This window comes from Moschus berezovskii, chromosome 22, assembly GCF_049115385.1.
Source record: "Moschus berezovskii isolate FMDL1 chromosome 22, NW_MosBer_1.0, whole genome shotgun sequence".
NCBI lineage: Eukaryota > Metazoa > Chordata > Mammalia > Artiodactyla > Moschidae > Moschus > Moschus berezovskii.
In genome coordinates this window covers 760,106-779,057 of record NC_142481.1, presented here as the reverse complement: position 1 = coordinate 779,057, position 18,952 = coordinate 760,106, and the positions used below count along the sequence as shown (strand labels likewise).

Genomic DNA, 18,952 nt, shown 5'->3' with positions numbered 1-18,952 from the left:
CCCCACAAGCTGTGTAGCTCAGCATAAAAATAAAAAATAAAACACCCTGGTATCACAACTCAGAGTCACAGTTGGCACAAAGAGAGCACCCATCTTCATTCAGCAGTGCCATTTGTGGGGTTCAGTCATGTTTATCCATCTTCCTTTCTCTTTTCAGTGGAGAGGAGGGAGTGTGTGACATTCAGAAGTGGCTAGATGGTAGTGTAAGTTCAAAATGACCTGCATATCAAATTGACCATACACATTCAGAAATCTTCCAGAATCAGTCCCTTAGAGTCTGACCTTAGAGTCATTCAGTCCCGTGTGTTGGAGTCCCAGTATCTATAACTAATCTCCATGTTTTTCTAACCTTCACTTTCCCTCTTTTTGTGTGATGGTCCAGTGACTAAGATTCCATGCTCCCAATGCAGGAGCCCCAGGTTCCAGGTTCAATCCCTTGTTGAGGAACTAGATCCCACATGCCACCAGTAAGACCCGACACGGCCAAGTAAATAAAAAGAAATACATAAAAAAAAAAACAGAGAAGTCTTCTATTTTTAAAAAGTGAATTTTGATGCTCACAGACAACTCACTGGTGTGGAATGTTGGTAGAAGAGTGGCAAAGGAGAAGGTTCTGAGTTTCTCTCTCTGGCTGTTGTCTGTGGGGAATGGGGTTAGGCAAGGACCTGAAGTGGTAGAGGGGGCATTCTGGACTCTCTATTCTAAATTTTACTGTGAACCTAAACTCCTCTTTAAAAAACGCAATACAGAGTCGACCTTTTGTGAATACTTCTTTCAACATACATGCTTTCAGTATCTTCACCTAACATCCCCAAATCGCTCCCAACACCGCTTTCTTTTGCCATTGACACCAGTGACTTATTTGTTGAACATCACAATGCTCACTTGCCATCTACCATTGTACTGGACTTCCTAACAGCTATAGGGAAGGAAAAATTCTCTCCCCTCTTAGTGTCTGTGACTGGGCCCAAAGTTGAAACTGACAAAAGGCAGATTAACAGGAGTAGGGCATACACATTTTATTAAACGTTTATGTGTCCATGGGAGCATTCATGAAAGAATGAAGACCCAAATATGCCAAGAACAGTAAGCTTCTACACCTTTTAGTCAAAGGATCAATTTGTGAAAAATTGAGAAGGAAAAGGAGTTTGGGCTGTGGGTATTTCATGGTGAAGAAATAGAAGATAGGGATGAGATTAATAAGGTTTGTTAAACAGCGCAGACTGCTTAGTCCCCAGTTCTCCCTTTGACAACCCTGTTTCCTATCTCCGGTGTTTAAAAATGCCTTCCTCCAGGGAAAGGGAGGGTGCATTTCACATGGGAGCTTTATCTCCTGCTCTCAGGAAGACAAAGGAGAGTCAGAGTGTCCTCCTCACACCTACTGCATCATCAGTTCAGTTCAGTTCAGTCGCTCAGTCGTGTCCAACTCTCCGCGACCCCATGAATCACAGCACGCCAGGCCTCCCTGTCCATCACCAACTCCCAGAGTTCACTCAAACTCCTGTCCACAGAGTCGGTGATGCCATCCAGCCATCTCATTCTCTGTTGTCCCCTTCTCCTCCCGCCCCCAATCCTTCCCAGCATCAGAGTCCTTTTCAGTGAGTCAACTCGTCACATGAGGTGGCCAAAGTATTGGAGTTTCAGCTTTAGCATCAGTCCTTCCAATGAACACCCAGGACTGATCTCCTTTAGAATGGACTGGTTGGATCTCCTTGCAGTCCAAGGGACTCTGAAGAGTCTTCTCCAGCACCACAGTTCAAAAGCATCAATTCTTCGGTGATTAGCTTTCTTCACAGTCCAACTCTCACATCCATATATGACCACAGGAAAAACCATAGCCTTGACTAGACGGACCTTGGTTGGCAAAGTAATGTCTCTGCTTTTTAATATGCTGTCTAGGTTGGTCATATCTTTCCCTCCAAGGAGTAAGCGTCTTTTAATTTCATGGCTGCAATCAGCATCCACAGTGATTTTGGAGCCCCCAAAAAATAAAGTCTGACACTGTTTCCACTGCCTGGAATTCAAAATGATTGCTGTGCCAGGGCTTCCCTGGTTGTACAGTGGTTAGAGAGTCCTCCTGCCAATGCAGGGGACGTGGGGTGGGTCCCTGGTCTGGGAAGATCCCACTTGCTGTGGAGCAGTGGAGCCCATGTGCTACAGCTACTGAGCCTGTGCTCTAGAGCCGGTGAGCCCAGAGCCCACGCTCTGAAACAAGATAAGCTGCTGCAATGAGAAGCCTGTGACCCCAGTGAAGAGCAGCCCGTGCTCAACCGCAGTGGGAGAAAGCCCACGCGCAGCAATGAATATCCAGCACAGCCTTAAATATAAATGAATTAATCTTTAAAAACTAACAACCAAAAAATATTTGATGTACCGAAATGTGAGGGACACTTTGGGGTGAAATATCCTGGTTTCCTTCAGAGCAGTAGGGGTGAGGGATTGCTAGCCTTGGTTTCTTGGGTTCCTGATGCTAGAGGCTTCTTTCATTGCTGCCTTTCTTGATGCTCTTCCATAGCATTGCTTGCCAGCATCATCTCCTCCACCTCAATGTTAAAACTTGAAGTGCTCCACCCTGGGCCCTAAAGTCCATAACCGAAATGATTTAAAAAATAACATTAGTGATCGAGTTTGTTTTAAAGCATAATCCCCAGATTTTATCTCCTTCCAGAATTAGCTGTACAACCAGCTGTTTGGTTTTCTGACTTGGATGCCTCATAGAAACGACATATTAAAATCGGTCCAGCACGAAAACCCTGTTCTCCTTTCTTACCCTGGATGGGCCACAGACTGCACCGTGTCTGAATGGATTCCACCACTCTTCACCTAGGACTGTTGTAGACCCTGGAAGCATTCCCTTATCCTGTATTTCCACATGACATAGACAACCCATTGCCCAGTCCTGTCCATTCTTCCTTCCATTTCTATCTCCAAACGCTTCTAGTTCCTCGACTAACCCCTTGTGTTGTTCAGTCACTAAGTTGTGTCTGGCTCTTGGCTGACAATATTGAGTGTAGTACTTAATATAGCAGCATCTTTTAGGATTTTCAATAGCTCACCTGCAATTCTGTCACCTCCACTAGCTTTGTTCCTAGTAATGCTTCCTAAGGCCCACTTGACTTCACAGCTACCCCTGCCACCAACTAATTTATTTAACCACTCACTCCTTGAAGGAATCCATGTTTCCAGTTTGGCGCTCTGATGAACAAGAGGTGCTAAGGCCATGCAAGTTCAAGATTTTTGGGGACGATAAATGTTATTCATCGGGGAGGGATTGGGGGGCCTCTTCCAGACCACCCTCCTATCTGATGCCTCACTCCCTAGAAGAACTCACATGATCCCACAAAGCTGACTTCCTTCCTGCAGGCACAACTGCTACCCCATGGCCATGGCCCAAGGCCTTGCAAGTTATTAGCCTCAACTCAACAAGAACACTCATCAGGTATTTCAAGGGCTTCCTGGGAGCCAGGCAAAGCCAGACTTTTCTTTGGAATGTGCGGGTTTTGAACATTGTAGACCTGCTGAGTCAATCATTTACTACATGGTCTATTTTAATTTGACTGGGGTTGAGTTTCTGGATTGTATGGTACTTGGAAGGTGTTTCGTTGTTTGTGTTTGTAAACCACCACTGTTTTCCACAGTGGCTGTACAACTTTACATCACCACTAGGATGAATGATTGGATTTTCCCTTGACTTCCTCAGCATTTTGCTACTGTTCTGTATTTTGTTTCAGATGTTCTGAGGGATCTGCCTAGATATATCCCTATGATTTTCATTTGCATTCCCAGGAAATGCCTCATAGCTTTTCATATGCTTATTTGCCATTTAATGGTATCTCCTTCTCTTGGGTAAAATACATTATGTGTATTTTGTCTATTCTATATTTGGATGTTTTTAAAGATAATACCATGATGTTCTGAGAATTTTTCATATTCGTATCTGACTTGTGGTTTGCACATATTTTCTCTCCTGGCCTCTGTCCTTGGTCCTTTCATCCTCTGAAGAGGTGCTTCAGAGCGTAGGCTTTTAATTTTGACAACTTTCAGTGTCTCCATTTTTTTTTTATGGATCACACTTGTGGTGTCAATTTTTAAAATCACTATGCCTGACCCTGGGCTTCTCTGGTGGCTCAGTGGTAAAGAATCCGCCTGTGATGCAGGAGTCACAGGAGACACAGGTTCGATCCCTGGGTGGGGAAGATCCCCTGAAGGAGGAAATGGCAACCCACTCCAATATTCTTGCCTGGAGAATCCCATGGACAGAGGAGCCTGGTGGGTTACATTCTATAGGGTTGCAAAGAGTCGGACATCACTAAAGTGACTTAGCACACATGCACAACTGACCCTAGATCCCCAGTTTTTCTCTTGGGATTTTTTCCCTCTAAAGTGGAAAACTACAACTAGAGCTACAACTAGAGAAACCTTGTGTGCAGCAAGGAAAACCAGCACAACCAAAAAAAAAAAAAAAAAAGACCTCTGCTCAAAATGATAGAATTCAAACAGTCATCCAGGAAATCCCTGGTGGTTCAGTGGTTAGGATGTGGTGCTTTTACTGCTGAAGACCCGGATTCAATTCCTGGTTGGGAAACTAAGATCCTGTAAGCCACGTGGCCCTGCCAAAGTAAACAAACTTCACCTTTCCACAAATGAAACCATCAATTCATTGTTTTCTATGCATCATTATATGCTTTTTTAAAAAATAAGGATCTATTTATTTATTTTTATTTTACTTTTTGGCTGTGATGGATCTTCGTTACCCTTCATGCCAGAGTGCAGGCTTCTCAATGCGGTGGCTTCTCTTGTTGCAGAGCATGAGCTCCAGTCAAGGGGGCTTCAGTAGTTGCAGCACATCTGGTCAGTGGTTGGTGCCTCATTGTGCTTAGTTGCCCTGTGGTGTCTTCCTGGACCAGGAGTCCAAGCCATGTCCTCTGCATTGGCAGGCAGGCTCTACCACTAGACCACCAGGGAAGCCCCTTGAAAGCTTTTAGCTGTACACTGCCTGCTGCATAGTTTATTTAAGCTCTTCGGGGAGCCTGGGAACTCTCTGGTCCCACTCTGGGCAGCCCACCTTAGGGTCCAGGGCTCAGACGTGGGCCCGGAGGAGGCCAGGGATCCCCGTTGCCTGCGGTGTGCCCCTGCCACCCAGGGATCTGGGTCTGTCCCATTGACGTTCCTGCTGGTTGTTGTGCGCCACCTGACAGCCTCTTTTATATCGTCCCTTCCCTCTACAGCAGCGGTTCCCAACCTTCGTGGCACCAGGGACCAGTTCTCTGGAAGAGAATTTTTCCATGGACAAGGTGGGGATGGGGGTGGTTCAGGCGGTAATGAGGCAGGAGGTAGGTGGGTCCCAGCTAAGCATTGGAGATTCATTCCCTGTGGACTGAAACTCCAAGATGAGAATAGCAGGACAATTTAGGGAGGAGGCTGGGCCCTGCCCAGACCACACATTTCTCAGGAGACCTGTCCGACCACATGTGCACAGAAAGTCTCCTCGGAGGTCAAAGGGAAGTGATGTTAACTAATGCTAGGCTACCCAGCTACCCACGGGCCTCTTCGCTGGAACCCATATTGGCTAAGACGAGTATGCACATTCAGGAGGGTCCTGAGATGCACCAAATACCGCCTGTGAACCAGGCAAATCGAAATGACCCGCCGAAGGAAACCCGGAAGAAATGCCCAAATTAAGTCAAACTGTCAAGAGGGTTCGACTCAGTCTCCTTCAGGCGGCTGGAGTGTTTATCCACGCGCCCTGTACTCTCTCCTCTTAGTAAATACTCACTACTTTCTGTCTTTGCGGGCATTCTTCTCTGCAAAGCGGAAGGGTTAGGACCCTTGTCACCGACCACTGGTCTAGGTAGTATCCGGTGTTTTCACCGCGGCGGCCGCCCTGTCTCTAGCTGAGAACCGAAGCCCGGGAGGCCCCCGGGGCAGGCGGGATCAGCTGGTTGTTGCTGGACGGTGGGCCTCCTCCTCTCTCCGGAGGCTGTGCCTGCAGGTTCTCGGGGCGGAGGCCGAGACCGGCCCCTCGGTCCAGGCCTGGGTGTGGGGCTGCCCGGCCGACTGACCAGCCTCCACCGGAGCCGCTCCAGCCGCCGCGGGGAGCAGGAGAGGGTCTCCCTGGACCAGAGGTGGGAACCAGGCCAGGCTTGGCTAGGAAGCCAGGGGCGAGTCGGGGGCGAGGGGCTGCAGACTTGACTGGTCCTGGTCTGTGGACTCCGTTCCCCGCAGCCACGACTCCGGGCGTTGGGCCTCCTGGGCCCCGCGTCTCCGGGGGGCAGGGACCACCCCGGGGCCCAATGGGCTGTTTTTTCGCTCCTGAGACGTTGCTGCGTACGGGCGTTTCAAACCTTGTGACCGATCAGACCCGGGCCTCTTTGCATCTGTTTTGGCATCTGCTGGGGATGTGCCGGTGAGGGGGTCCTCTGCCCACAAAATTTGTCTTGATATTTGGCGAGGGGACTGCTGGTGCATTGATGAGGAAAGCAACTCACTGCGTGGGTACTAGGGCGTGCCCCCCTCCCCTGGCACCTACCTGAGTCCTTGCAAGGGGCCAGGTCTTATCTGTGGCGTGGCGACACCTCTGCACTGTCCTAAGACTTTCCCCTCAAGTATTGAAAGTGTACTCTGGCCTCAGACATGTTACAGTGGTGTTTCCTCTCCTTTCATCCCCTAAATCTCATGCCTGCCCTTTCATCACATCTAGACTGGAGTATGCTCTTACCCGTTTTTAGTTTATATAACTTGTAACACAACCCCCTGCACTATTTATTACACTAAACTACCCTTTCTTCTTGGAAATTTTCATCCTATTAATTTCTTTTCTTCATTCCTTGTCTTCTGATTCCCCACCCCCCGCAATGTCAGGATTTGCACAGACTTTATTGTCACAAAGGAGGTCCTACAGAGCAGGGCCAATGCATGTGATCCAAAGATGTCACTGTGGAGAAAAACCAAGGTCATGATGACAGAAGAGGTCATTGAAGGACATGATCCAGGGGAGGCCAGCCAGCCAGGAACACCGCAGGCACAGTGAGCAAAGGCCAAGGTGGCCAGGACACACAGTGGCCAGGTTATGGGGTGAGGGAGGCCAGTGCCCATCCCTCCTGCTTCCTGTAGCTCTCCAGGTGTGAAGGGACCCAGCCTCGTGGCAGGAGGAAGCACAGGAAGCCAAGTGAGCCCAGTGAGGACACCCCATGGGCTGGAGCTGCTCCCTGGAAGCGTGGAATGGACCTGGGCACGCGGCGCTGGGAGCTGCCAGCCTGGCCTCCTAGGCCTGCCAGCAGCAGCAGGGACACGGTCGCACGGAGCAGACTGCAGGACACAGGCAGCCGGAGCCCAAGGTCGTGAGGTCAGAATCCTCCCTCACCTATTAACCACAAAGGCCTCCTAATGGGTGGCACAGAGTGGTGACTGTAGTGTGTGCCTGTGTGCCAAGTTACTTCAATTGTGTCTGATTCTTTACAACTTCGTGGATTGTGTAGCACACCAGTCTCCTCTGTCCATGGGATTCTACAGGCAAGAATACTGCAGTGGGTTGCCCTGCCCTCCTACAGGGGATCTTCGTGACTCAGGGATCGAACCTGCGTCATGTCTCCTTTGTTGTCAGGTGGGTGCTTTACCTCTAGTGCCACCTGGGAAGCCCAGTGATTCTAATAGATGTGTTCAAAAGCAACAAATGCATTCTCTAATATTCAAACTGCCGTTTTGGCTGGTTTTAAATTGGCTTTTTTTTCTATTGTGGAAGTTAGTAAGTTTTGAGGGGGGACTTCCTGGTGGTCCATTGGCTAAGACTTCATGCTCCCAATGCAGAGGGCCAGGGTTTGACATCTGGTCAGGGAACTAAGATCCCACATGCTGCAACTAAAGATCCTGCATGCCACAGCGAAGATCAAAGATTCCCCCTGTGCTGCAACTGACACCTGGTGCAGCTAAAGAAAGTTAAGTCCCTAGGCCACTTAAAGGCATGTGTTTTCTTCCCGAATCCCCTTCCTCCCCTTTTAAATACTTTGCTGGAGTTAAGCTCTGTCTTATTTCTGTATCCTTCCCAAATCGTTGTGATGTGCAAGGGATTATTTCTTAATTTCGTTGTCAAAATTCCAACTTTCCCAAACAAGTGAATTACCAGTAGAGTCCATAAGCAGTTTTTCCATTCATAGGTGGGATTCTCATTATAAAGAAGTCCACCTTACTACTACGGTGACCTTAAAAGTCTTGCCAAAATCAGCACTCAACTCTCTTTTCCTTGGTGTTTCACTTAGTATGTCTGGCAAAAAATTACAAGTTTTGACTTTTTTCTGTGATTATGTTGTGCAGGGACATCATCCAAGTCTTAATTCATATTGTAATTACAGTGATTATTTATAGCAAAGTAACTTGTAGGTACTTTTTAATACCACATGAAAATGATACCAGGTTTTTTCTCTCCCTACTCCTTTGAAGAACTAGTAATATTGAATTGGCACAAAAATTTGTTTAGGTTTTTACTATGAAGATGTTATGTAGAAACCTGAACTAACTTTTTGGCCAACTCACTATGTGCTGTAGGTCCCAGCCACTGGCAGCAGTGATGGATGCTCTCCGCTGGGATGCCCCAGGCACTCACTAAAAGACCTTATAACTTGAGTCGTACCGCCAGTCCCCCTGTGGTGCAGTACTTGTGGTTCTTACTATAACTGTAGGAAGCACTTCAGCAAAATCTGATTGGAAACTTGAGGAACAAGACATTACTGAGAGACTGTGGAGGGTGTCCTGGGGGCATGCCACAGTGAGGTGGTGAAGGGAAAGGAAGGGAACACAGACTTGAAGCTCTGCCTTTTTTAGTTTCCAAGGGTGGTGGTCTCTAGGGTTTCATGGTTTTCACTTGTCCTGAGTAGGTTTAGAAAGCTCAAGGGTTTATCAGGGTGCAGGAGACTGAAAGGGAGGGCTTGTTACACTGGGGCACATACAAGTACTTGAATGCTTTCCAGGCTATGCTGAGTGGGGGGTAGTAAAACAGATAAAATCATCAGCAACTTCCAAAACACCTAGCTTACAAGCATGGGGCCTGGGTGCAGTCAGTATGTTTAAACAGCTTCAGAGAGACCAAATGAACCACATCTACAATGTGGTAAATTCTACTGTAATGATGGATGAAACTTATGAACCAGAAGCTTTTATTTAAAGATGTATTTTGCAAGCAGCTTGGGATGCCTCAGCACTGTATTTTTTGTGAAAGTTACTTGGAGCAATGAAGACCTACTAAAGAGTAGGACTCTCTTAGAGTGGTCCTGAGATGTTAGGTGTTACAATCCACTATTATAGCGGGCCTAGTGGAGCTAAATGAAAGAAGAGTATAAGCTTCAGAAAGCTGAAGCTCCCACCACCCATTCCTTTCCAGCGGTTATAACATAAGGCTTTATTTGTAACAGTCAAAACTGGGAACAAGTCAATGTGCAATTAGGTGGGTAAACAAACTGGGGTACATCTATAGAGGAATACTCAGCTGTGAAATGAAGTTACTTACATAAGCAACATTATGAATTGCATGGGGAAAAAAGCACAATCTCATTTAAAAAGTAAACAGTTTAATGATTCCAACCATATAAAGTTTTATAAAACAAGCTGATTTACTATGAAAGAATAAAATCAATAATGGCTGTGAGGGCAGAAGGGAAAGTTTTTAAAAGGGTACAAGTGAGTTTCCTGGTAGCCTAAAGGCTAGAATCCTGAGCTTCACTGCCACAGGCCCAGATCAACCTCTGGTTGAGTTGAGATATCCCAGAAGCTATGTAGTGTGGCTAAAAAAAAATGAAAGGGAAAAAGTAAACTATTTGTTGTAGATATGTTTTTTAATAGTTTTATGGGTGTACAAGTAAACAGTATCATATTATACAATTTTAATCAATTATATTTCAATAAAACTTTGTAGAAATCTGTTTTATGTAGAAATTTTCCTTTTTTTTTCATAACCAGAGCTTTAGAAACCTGCCTTTCCCTGGCAGGCCCTCCATCAGGGAAGAAATATACTGGTAAAGACTGTTTTTGAGTCAGCAGGAAACTGGTCACCAAAGCTATATCCCTGGGCTCCTGCATCTTCCTTCATCCCCATCTGTCTACTCTTCTTGTCTGTGCAGCATGATGCTTAGGGTGAAAAGTCCAGAGGCTATGAGAATAAGCAAAGCTTTATTTGCTCTGACAATGACCTCAACTAAAGGAAGAACACATAATGGGAGTGTACACACTCATCTAACACACCACAGTCACTGGGACATTTGTGGCGGTGCCTTTACAACAAGCACATCCTTTCATTGCCACAGCCTCCTCCAGTGCCTATAACCACATCCAGCATTTCTGTGTGAAGTAGGATTCTGGCTTCACCCTTGAAATCGTTCAGTAACACCAGAAAACCCAGCTCGAGACCTGAAGGCACATGATTTTTGCAGTACCTGGAGCTTCTCCACAACAGTGCTCAGCATTATGTGTAATACTCAGGAAAAGGGAACTGACTTCTATGCTTCTCACAGAAGCACCAGATGTGCTTCTTACAGGTGACCTTTGGGTCCACCAAATTCCTTGCATCCAGGCCATAAATTAGGGTCCTTGACTAAAAGCTCTCTCTTTCCTAGGAGACTTTTGGCAGCTATGCAAGCTGGACCTCTAGTGGAAGGTGGTAAACCTACTGCTGTCAATGTTACCCACACTTTGCTAAAATTGACTTGAGCCCTAATTTGTCAGAGGAGAAAGAACATGAAGTACCCCTGAAATTTATTCATATTGTTCTGCAGAGAATGGGACAGAGATGAGACATCTCCCTCCCCTCATCAAACTGCCAGGACTGATATAGTGTTGGAACCTGGAAACTACTGGCTGGTAGGGGTGAGGCTTCTGCCACAGAAACCAGAAGGGATGTAACTGAGAAAACAGAGCCAGCAGTGAAATATGCAGAAAGGCTCCTAAAAGCTTCCCACCAACCTACAAACTCAAAGGGAATGTTTCTGCTGTGTATGTTCAGCTGTATAATGCTCAACTTCTAGGAGATGGACCCTTCACAAAGAAACCCATGTTCCCTATTGGGCTTAGACCTTTAAGATGGTTTTCCCAAATTTGCTGCATACTTTTCTTGTTGAATACAAACACTGGCAGTAACTGGTGTTCTCACAGTTATTGCATTCGTGAGGTTATCTGGTGTGCAGTTTTCTGTGTTGAATGATGTGGGAGCTTTGACTAAAGGATTTCCCACATTCCCCACATTCATAAGGCTTTTCTCCTGTGTGAACTCTCCGGTGCTGAATGAGATTGGATTTTTGGCTGAAGGATTTCTCACATTCATCACACTTGTAAGGTCTGGCTCCAGTGTGAATTCTCTGGTGTTGATTGAGGGTGGAGCTGTGGCTAAAGGATTTCCCACATTCCCCACACTCATAAGGCCTCTCTCCAGTGTGAATGCGCAGGTGCTGCACAAGTTTGCATTTGTAGCTGAAGGATTTTCCACATTCAGTGCATTTATAAGGTCTTGCCCCACTGTGGATCTTCTGGTGTTGAATGAGATTGGAGCTTTGGCTAAAGGAATTCCCGCACTCACCACACTTATAAGGCCTGGCTCCAGTGTGAACTCTCTGGTGTTTAATCAGAGTAGAGCTGTAGCTGAAGGATTTCCCACACTCGCCACACTCATAAGGCCTCACTTTACTGTGAATCTGTAAGTGCTGCACAAGTCTTAATTTGTAGCTAAAGGCTTTCCCACATTCATTGCACTTATAAGGCCGTGCTGCAGTGTGACTTCTGTGGTGTTGAATGAGTCTGTAGCTTTGGCTAAAGGACTTCCCACATTCGCTGCACTCATAAGGCCTTGCGACTGTGTTATCAGGTCTCTGGCAATTGATAAGGAGGGAACTTTGGTTAAAAGGTTTCTCACAGTCATCACAGTCCTGGTAGTTTTTTCTAGTGAGAATCTGCTGATCCTGAAAAAGTGTATATTCACAGCTAAACAGTTTCTCATACTCACTGCACTTGTACTGACTTTTTCCATGAAGAAAGGGCTCTGCACACTGAAAATGGCTCTGTGGCTTTGTCCCTCTGAGTGTGGCCTGATGCTGGAGGAGGTTTAGCATAGCCAGGAAATCCTTGCCCACTTCCTCACAAGTGAAGGGCTTTGCTGATACGTGAAATCTGTAACTTCTCACACAAGCCTTGTCTGTGTCCCTTCTGGATGGCTTCTTGTTGCTGGGCTCTGGGTGGAGGTCAGGGCTGAACACACAGGGGTATGAGTTTTGCTCAGGATGCAGGCCTTGGTGCTCAGGCAGCTGTAGACTGTCTCTCCTGGCCCTGACACACCCCTCACAGGGCTGAGTCTTCTCAATGGATGGGTCTGGAACTACAGTCTTGCCCCGTGATGTTTGTTCTACAGGAACACTCTCCACAGAAAATGCCACTGCTTCCTCCATTCCATACCAACAACCTGAAAGCACAGACGTGCGGGTGAGATGCATGTCATCTGTGGTGGAGGGGGCAGCCTCTACACAATTCTGTGTGAGACTTAGCACAGCCCATTGGATTGCTCTCAATATGAGGTTGATATGCAGTATTGGGGCTCTGAAAGTCTTAAGAATTAGGAAGACCTCATAAGATAGGGAGGGGTGCAGAAAAGAAAGAACCATCCAACCTTCATGAGAGCCTTGGCTGAGTGACATTTCAGTGCTATGTGTGAGTTTTATGAACAGCCTCCTGGGACAGTGGTTGGATTTTTTGGCAGCACAGTTAGAGGCGGCAGGCTCATGAAGAGGTAGCTTAGTCCAGCCCTGTTGACCCTAGTGCCTACTAGCCAGGCAACTGGGGAAAGGAGGCAGAACCTGTGTCTGAAGTGAGCAGAGCTGAGTATAAGGTACTGGGGTAGGTGTGAGGGCCTTACCCAGTGAGGTCACGAGTGCAAAATTCTCCAGCATCACATCGTGGTACAGGCATCTCTGATTCTCATCCAGGAGACCCCACTCCTCCCAGGAGAAGTACACAACCACATCTTCAAAGGTCACACTTCCCTGCCATGATAAGGGAAGGATGAAATCACAAACTCTCCCAAAGACCACAACCCACCACTGACACATCTACCCATGCCCACCCTCTCTCCAACTCAGGGGAGACAAAACCAGACCACTGTCTGCAAATGGCCCCATTGATCACTGGGGCCAGAAGTCATCAAGAGGAGGCATACAGACAAAAACAGCTGTCAGGCAATGTCCCTAACTTGTGGACAAATCATGTATGTCTCACACTGGGGCCCTGAGACTTACTCCTTCTGCAAATGCACATCCTTCTTAATATGGTACATCCCTCACATCTCTAGACACCACAGCTACATGTCTCAGGCCACCATCTGACCACCCCACAGCTTAAGTGCCTCTTTGGCGTCCTATAAATTATGGTAGTTCAATCATCTCCTACTTTACCCCAGTGGGGAGGATGGGATCATGTCCTGTGGTTATAGAAATGACCAAACACAGGAGACCTAATGTTGGTCAGATGAGATCAACAACAATTTATTAATCATCTACTCAGTCTGGGAGAGGAGGAAACCACACACTCATAGAGCCAGAATGGGGCTACATGAATGAAAAAAGTGAACAATGATCCTCCAGGGGCAGACAGGGAACTGAAACCACCTGAGAAGAGATGAGCACAAAGTCCACTTAATCCCCGTGAGAAAGAAGACTGTTGGGTTAGGAGACCTTATGTGTAGTAGCAGAGTGAGAAGAACCAGCACTCAGATCATTTGAAGTCCTCACGGTTTCACAACACAGCACTTAAATAACACTGGCTTTAACCTTTTAATTTTAGGCTTACACCACAACCTTCCAAAAAACATCCAGAGTATACTTTGCCAATTCAAACAGGATTCAAATACTCCCAGGGACTTCTCACGACTTCCCGAGCTGTAGCAGCCCCAGATCTTTCTCTGGAGGCCTCATTACTTAGGGGCAGGTCCTTGCTTCAGACTTTGCATTCAGAACATGTCTGCTCTCGGATACACGTGGCCCTCTCCACTCCTGGGCTGCACTCTCAGCCATCACAACTTTCTCCTGTTCACCCAAGCCACATTCAAATCTCAGCCCCATGTACTGGACCACCCCAGGCCTTGTGACTCTCACAAATGACCATGTTTGCCCAGGACCTGGTGCCACTAATATCACTCTCTCTTCAGGTTGCATGAATCACTGTATCCATCCTCAGCTGTAAAAGGCAAGTGGGCCAATATGTATCATCTAAGTGCAAGGCCTCGCTGGGGGTGCCTAACCCCTGTCATCCAGACCCCATCCCTGGGGAACCCGTAGGGTACCTCCCAGGTACAATCACATGGGCTCAACCTGTACTTGTCAGTCCAATGCTGAGGATGTGGAATCATCAGCTCCCACTACCTCTCCACATGCACATTTCTTATCTGCAGGCACAGGTGTCCCAACTGTCTGACTCATCACACAGCTTAAGAGGCCTTGATAAAGAGAAGCCCCTACTGCTACAGCCCTGTGCAAGACCCAACCACTTGAGGCAGCCTAAAATCCAGGCCCCCTTGTCTGCCTCTGATCTGTGCTTCAGTCTCAGGAACCCAGAACCATGTGTGGCTCTTAAGATACCCGATAGCCCTCTTCCCAATTTGTTTGCACTTGATGCCCCTTTGGGGTTCCCTGGTGGCTCAATGGTAAAGAACCTGCCTGCCAATGCACGAGACATGGGTTTGACCCCTGGTCTGGTAAGATCCCCTGGAGAAGGGAATGGCTACCAACTGTTAATATTGCCTGGGAAATCCCAAGGACAAAGGAACCTTGTGGTCTACAGTGGATTGAGTCATAATGAGTCAGACACAACTGAGCATGCATGCACTGATGTCCCCTACTATCAGAGCCCTTCTCTTTCCTACTACCCTTACTGAAACATTTGCAGTCTTAATTTTTGGCTTATTAAGGATTAAAAATCACTGGTACTTTCCATGTGAGTTCCCATGGTCTTTCCTGTGTACCTGAGTGCTAACTTCCTCTTATTACAAAAACACTAGTAGTTTGTGTTAATAACCTTACTTTAACTTAATTACCTCTTTAAAAATCCTACCTCCAAATACAGTCCCATTCTGAGATCCTGGGGATCTCAGATGATCTTAAAAACTTCAGGGGATGTATTTCTGCCCATTATATGGGCACAAATGTCCCCATTCGCCTCTAAACTCATCTAGCAGTGTGACTGAAATACACCAGGCTCCATGAAAGGTTACCACAAAGTTCTTGTGAGTCAAGAAAATGTTGAACAAGAGCAGCTCCAGTCTCACGGTCCCTTTGCCCCAATCATTCCTAGGCCTCTGCATTCACCACAGTCCACTCTTCCCTTGGGAGTCTTGACAACTTGTTAGACTGTCCCCTCCCACAAATGCCACCTCCTCCAACCAGGTGCCCCAGAAAGAGATGCAGAATTAACACTCACCTTGTTCTTTCTGACCTGAGAGTAACATTACCAAGGACGAGAATTCCCTTTCCTAAATGTGACAGTTCCTTCCACCCAGTGGTCACCACCTCTGTGGGTCTAATGCTGAACTGTCTCAGATTTCTACATTTTTATAACCTCCAACTAACTGGATACCTTCATTCTATATTTTCTGAAACACGTCAGGCTCTTAAACATGGGCCCAAACAAAACTCCCAGTATCCTCACAGGAAATTGTTCCCACTCCCTCCACTGACTGCTCTAGCCCTGTGAATGGAGACCCCCATGTTCAGGTGTAAAGACAAAAACCTTAGGAGTCATCTGTGAAGAGGCCTCACAAATAAATAGCTGAGAAAAGAAGCAAAAGGCAAATGGGAAAGGAAAGATTTACCCCACTGAATGCAGAACTCCAGAGAAACAGCAAGGAGAGATAAGAAAACCTTCAACAGAGGAAAACAAAAGAATGGGAAGGACTAGAGAGATCTCTTTAGCAAGGAGATTAAGATGTGGCAAGAATACACAGAAGAATTAATTATAAAAGAAAGATCTTAATGACCCAGACAACCATGATGGTGTGATCATTCACCTAGAGCCAGACATTCTGGAATGTGAAGTCAAGTGGACCTTTGAGGGAAGAATCACTATGAACAAAGCTAGTGGGGGTGATGGAATTCAAGCTGGGCTGTTTCAAATCCTAAAGATGATGCTGTGAAAGTGTTGCACTCAATATTCCAGCAAATATGTTTGGAAAACTCAGCAGTGGCCACACGACTGGAAAAGGTCAGTTTTCATTCCAATACCAAAAAAAGGTACTGCCAAAGAACATTCAAATACTGTACAATTTGCACTCACTGCAGTATGAGAGCTTCCAGATGTACAAGTTGGATTTAGAAAAGGCAGGGGAACCAGAGATCAAATTGCCAACATCTGTTGGATCATAAAAAAAGCAAGGGAATTAAAAAAAAAATCTACTTCTGCTTCATGGACTATGCTAACACCTTTGTGTGGATCACAACAAACTGGAAAATTCTTCAAGAAATATGAATACCAGACCACCTTACCTGCCTCCTGAGAAAACTGTATGCAGGTCAAGAAGCAACAGTTTGAACCATACATGGAACAATAGACTGGTTCAAAACTCGGAAAGGGGGACTTCCCTGGTAGTCCAGAGGTTAAGAATCTGCCTTGCAATGCAAAGGATGCAGGTTTGACCCAGGTATGACCCCTGGTCAGGGAACTATGATCCCATACACCGACATGCCTTGGAGCAACTAAGCCTGAGCCCATTCACTACAATAGCAAAGATCTCACGTGCCCAACTAAGACCAGATGCAGCCAAATAAAATTAAAAGCAAAACAAAACAACTGGGAAAGGAGTTAAGGCTATATATTGTCACCCTGCTTATTTAACTTATATGCAGAGTACATCATGCGAAGTGCTGGGCTGGATGAAGCACAACTTGGAATCAAGCTTGCCGGGAGAAATATTAAAAACCTCAGATATGCAGATGATACCACCCTTATGGCAGAAAGCAAAGAGGAACTAAAGAGCCTCTTGATGAAAGTGAAAAAGCTGGCTTAATTTTCAACATTCAAGAAACAAAGATCATAGCATCTGGTCCCATCACTTTATGACAAATAGATCGGGAAACAATGGAAACAGATTTTGTTTTCTTGGGCTTCAAAATCAGTGCAGACAGTGACTGCAGGCATGAAATCAAAAGATGCTTGCTTGCTCCTTGGAAGAAAAGCTATGAAAAACCTAGGCAGTGTAAGTAAAAGGAGAGACATCACTTTGCCAACAGACAGAGCTAAAGCTATGGTTTTTCCAGTAGTCGTTTGAGAATTGGACCATAAGTAAGGCTGAGTGCCAAAGAACTGATGCTTTCAAACTTTGGTGTTGGAGAAGATTTGAGAGTCCCTTGGACTGCAAGGAGATCAAACCAGTCCATCCTAAAGGAAATCAGCCCTGAATATTCAATAGAAGGACTGATGCTGAAAATGAAGCTCCAACACTTTGGCCTCTTCTGTGAAGAGTCAACTCATTAGCAAAGACCCTGAGGCTGGGAAAGGCAACAGGAGAAGGGGGTGACAGAGATGAGATGGTTGGACAGCATCACCGACTCCATGGACATGAGTTTGAGCAAGCTCCAAGAGATAGTGAAGGACAGGGAAGCATTGTGTGCTGCAGTCACGGGGGTTGCAGAGTCGGACATGATTCAGCAAGTGAACAAAGATCCAACAACTTCACCTCCACAATTCTGTCTTACACACATCTCACCTGAACTAATGTGGCAGCCTCTTCTCACTCTCCCACCTAAGATGGAACATGCTGGGCAGGGTAAGGTAAGGTCACTTCCATCTTATGATCCAAACCTCCCCTTATTCCTACCACCTCCAAAATCAACACCCATATTCCAGGTCTGAGGCCTACCTCCCTGCTCTGTTCTCATCAGAAGGAGACTGACATTTCCCTGAATACTGCCAGGCTGGCTTCACCTTCAAGCATCTTGGACATACTGGTAGGTGTGCCCGTGACCACTTCAGTTTACTGATCTCTAGAATTAGGAACACTTCTATATAGTAACTTCCAGCCTTGTCCTGATGTTTCTCCAGGGCCCTGACACCACATGTATACGGTTGTAATCAGTGAACCCCGAGAAACCTCCCCTTACTGTGAAGATTCCAAAAGTGCTTCAGCTGTTGTGGGAACGACAAGGTAGAGAAAGTGGAGGCAGGCAACCAGGGTGGAGCTTCATGGGCTCTGCTCTGCTCACCCTGGAGCAGAGAGCCCTCCAGCTGCCTAAACCCTGGAAGATTCAGTCCTCAGCCACAGGACTCAGTCTCCCTGTACTTCACTATTATCAACCCTCTCAAGCTCGTTTTTCATCTAAAGAACCTCTTGGGAAACTTCATGTTTCTCCTTCGTTGAAATTCTCCAACAGTCCCCAGGGTTTTCAGAATGAAGAAATAAACCCCTGAGCCTACCAATCCAGGTGTCATTTCATTTCAATTCACTGTTCCCTAAAGAAACAGGTTTCTTAAATGTTCCCAGCTCAGTCCAACCTCCAAGCTGCTATGATTGCAGCTCCCTCTGCCCATCACCCTCTCCTACACGCCTCACTTGTCTGTCAGACACAGGGCCCCACCTATGACCACCTCACCATCCTGGATTCCAGGGCTACAGACATGTGAGCAGGTGCCCCACATTCTGCACTTTAGTGTCTGGTGGGGTGAGGGCCCAGAGGACGAGGGTTACCTGATGCGGGTCCCTCAGTGCTGCCGCCGCCATCGGACTCTGAGGTGGAGCAGCCTAGTGCTTCAGATCTGTCTCTGTGAAGCAGGCGCAATGATTTTTCTTGCTCACGTCTCCTTCTCAGTCTGGGTCACCTTGGAACTGACCCAGTGTTCTGGAACCTCTGAATAGGAAACAGGTCGCCACTAGGATGATGCTGGAAGTCCTGTCCCAACACGACGGTACACACAGATATGACCCTCTCCTGGACCTTCATTG

At 46.7% G+C, this 18,952-nt stretch overlaps 1 protein-coding gene across 1 annotated transcript; it reads right to left on the bottom strand.

Annotated features, from left to right (window-relative positions):
- Nucleotides 1-9,921: 9,921 nt before the first annotated feature.
- On the bottom strand, nucleotides 9,922-18,880 carry LOC129546368 (zinc finger protein 416-like). Its single transcript, XM_055411263.2, has 3 exons — nucleotides 18,698-18,880; nucleotides 12,884-13,010; nucleotides 9,922-12,433 (listed from the first exon to the last, which is right to left on the bottom strand). Exons 1-3 carry the CDS (start codon nucleotides 18,728-18,730, stop codon nucleotides 11,154-11,156), a joined length of 1,440 nt encoding a protein of 479 aa, XP_055267238.1. The 5' UTR covers nucleotides 18,731-18,880; the 3' UTR covers nucleotides 9,922-11,153.
- Between the last annotated feature and the right edge of the window lie 72 nt (nucleotides 18,881-18,952).

Excerpts from the sequence above, each read along its gene's own strand:
- LOC129546368 (XM_055411263.2), bottom strand. The coding sequence starts at position 18,730 with ATGGCGGCGGCAGCACTGAGGGACCCGCATCAG. Across the intron at positions 13,011-18,697 it reads CACTGAGGGACCCGCATCAG|GGAAGTGTGACCTTTGAAGA; the intron begins GTAACCCTCGTC and ends TTATCATGGCAG. Across the intron at positions 12,434-12,883 it reads TGCACTCGTGACCTCACTGG|GTTGTTGGTATGGAATGGAG; the intron begins GTAAGGCCCTCA and ends CTGTGCTTTCAG.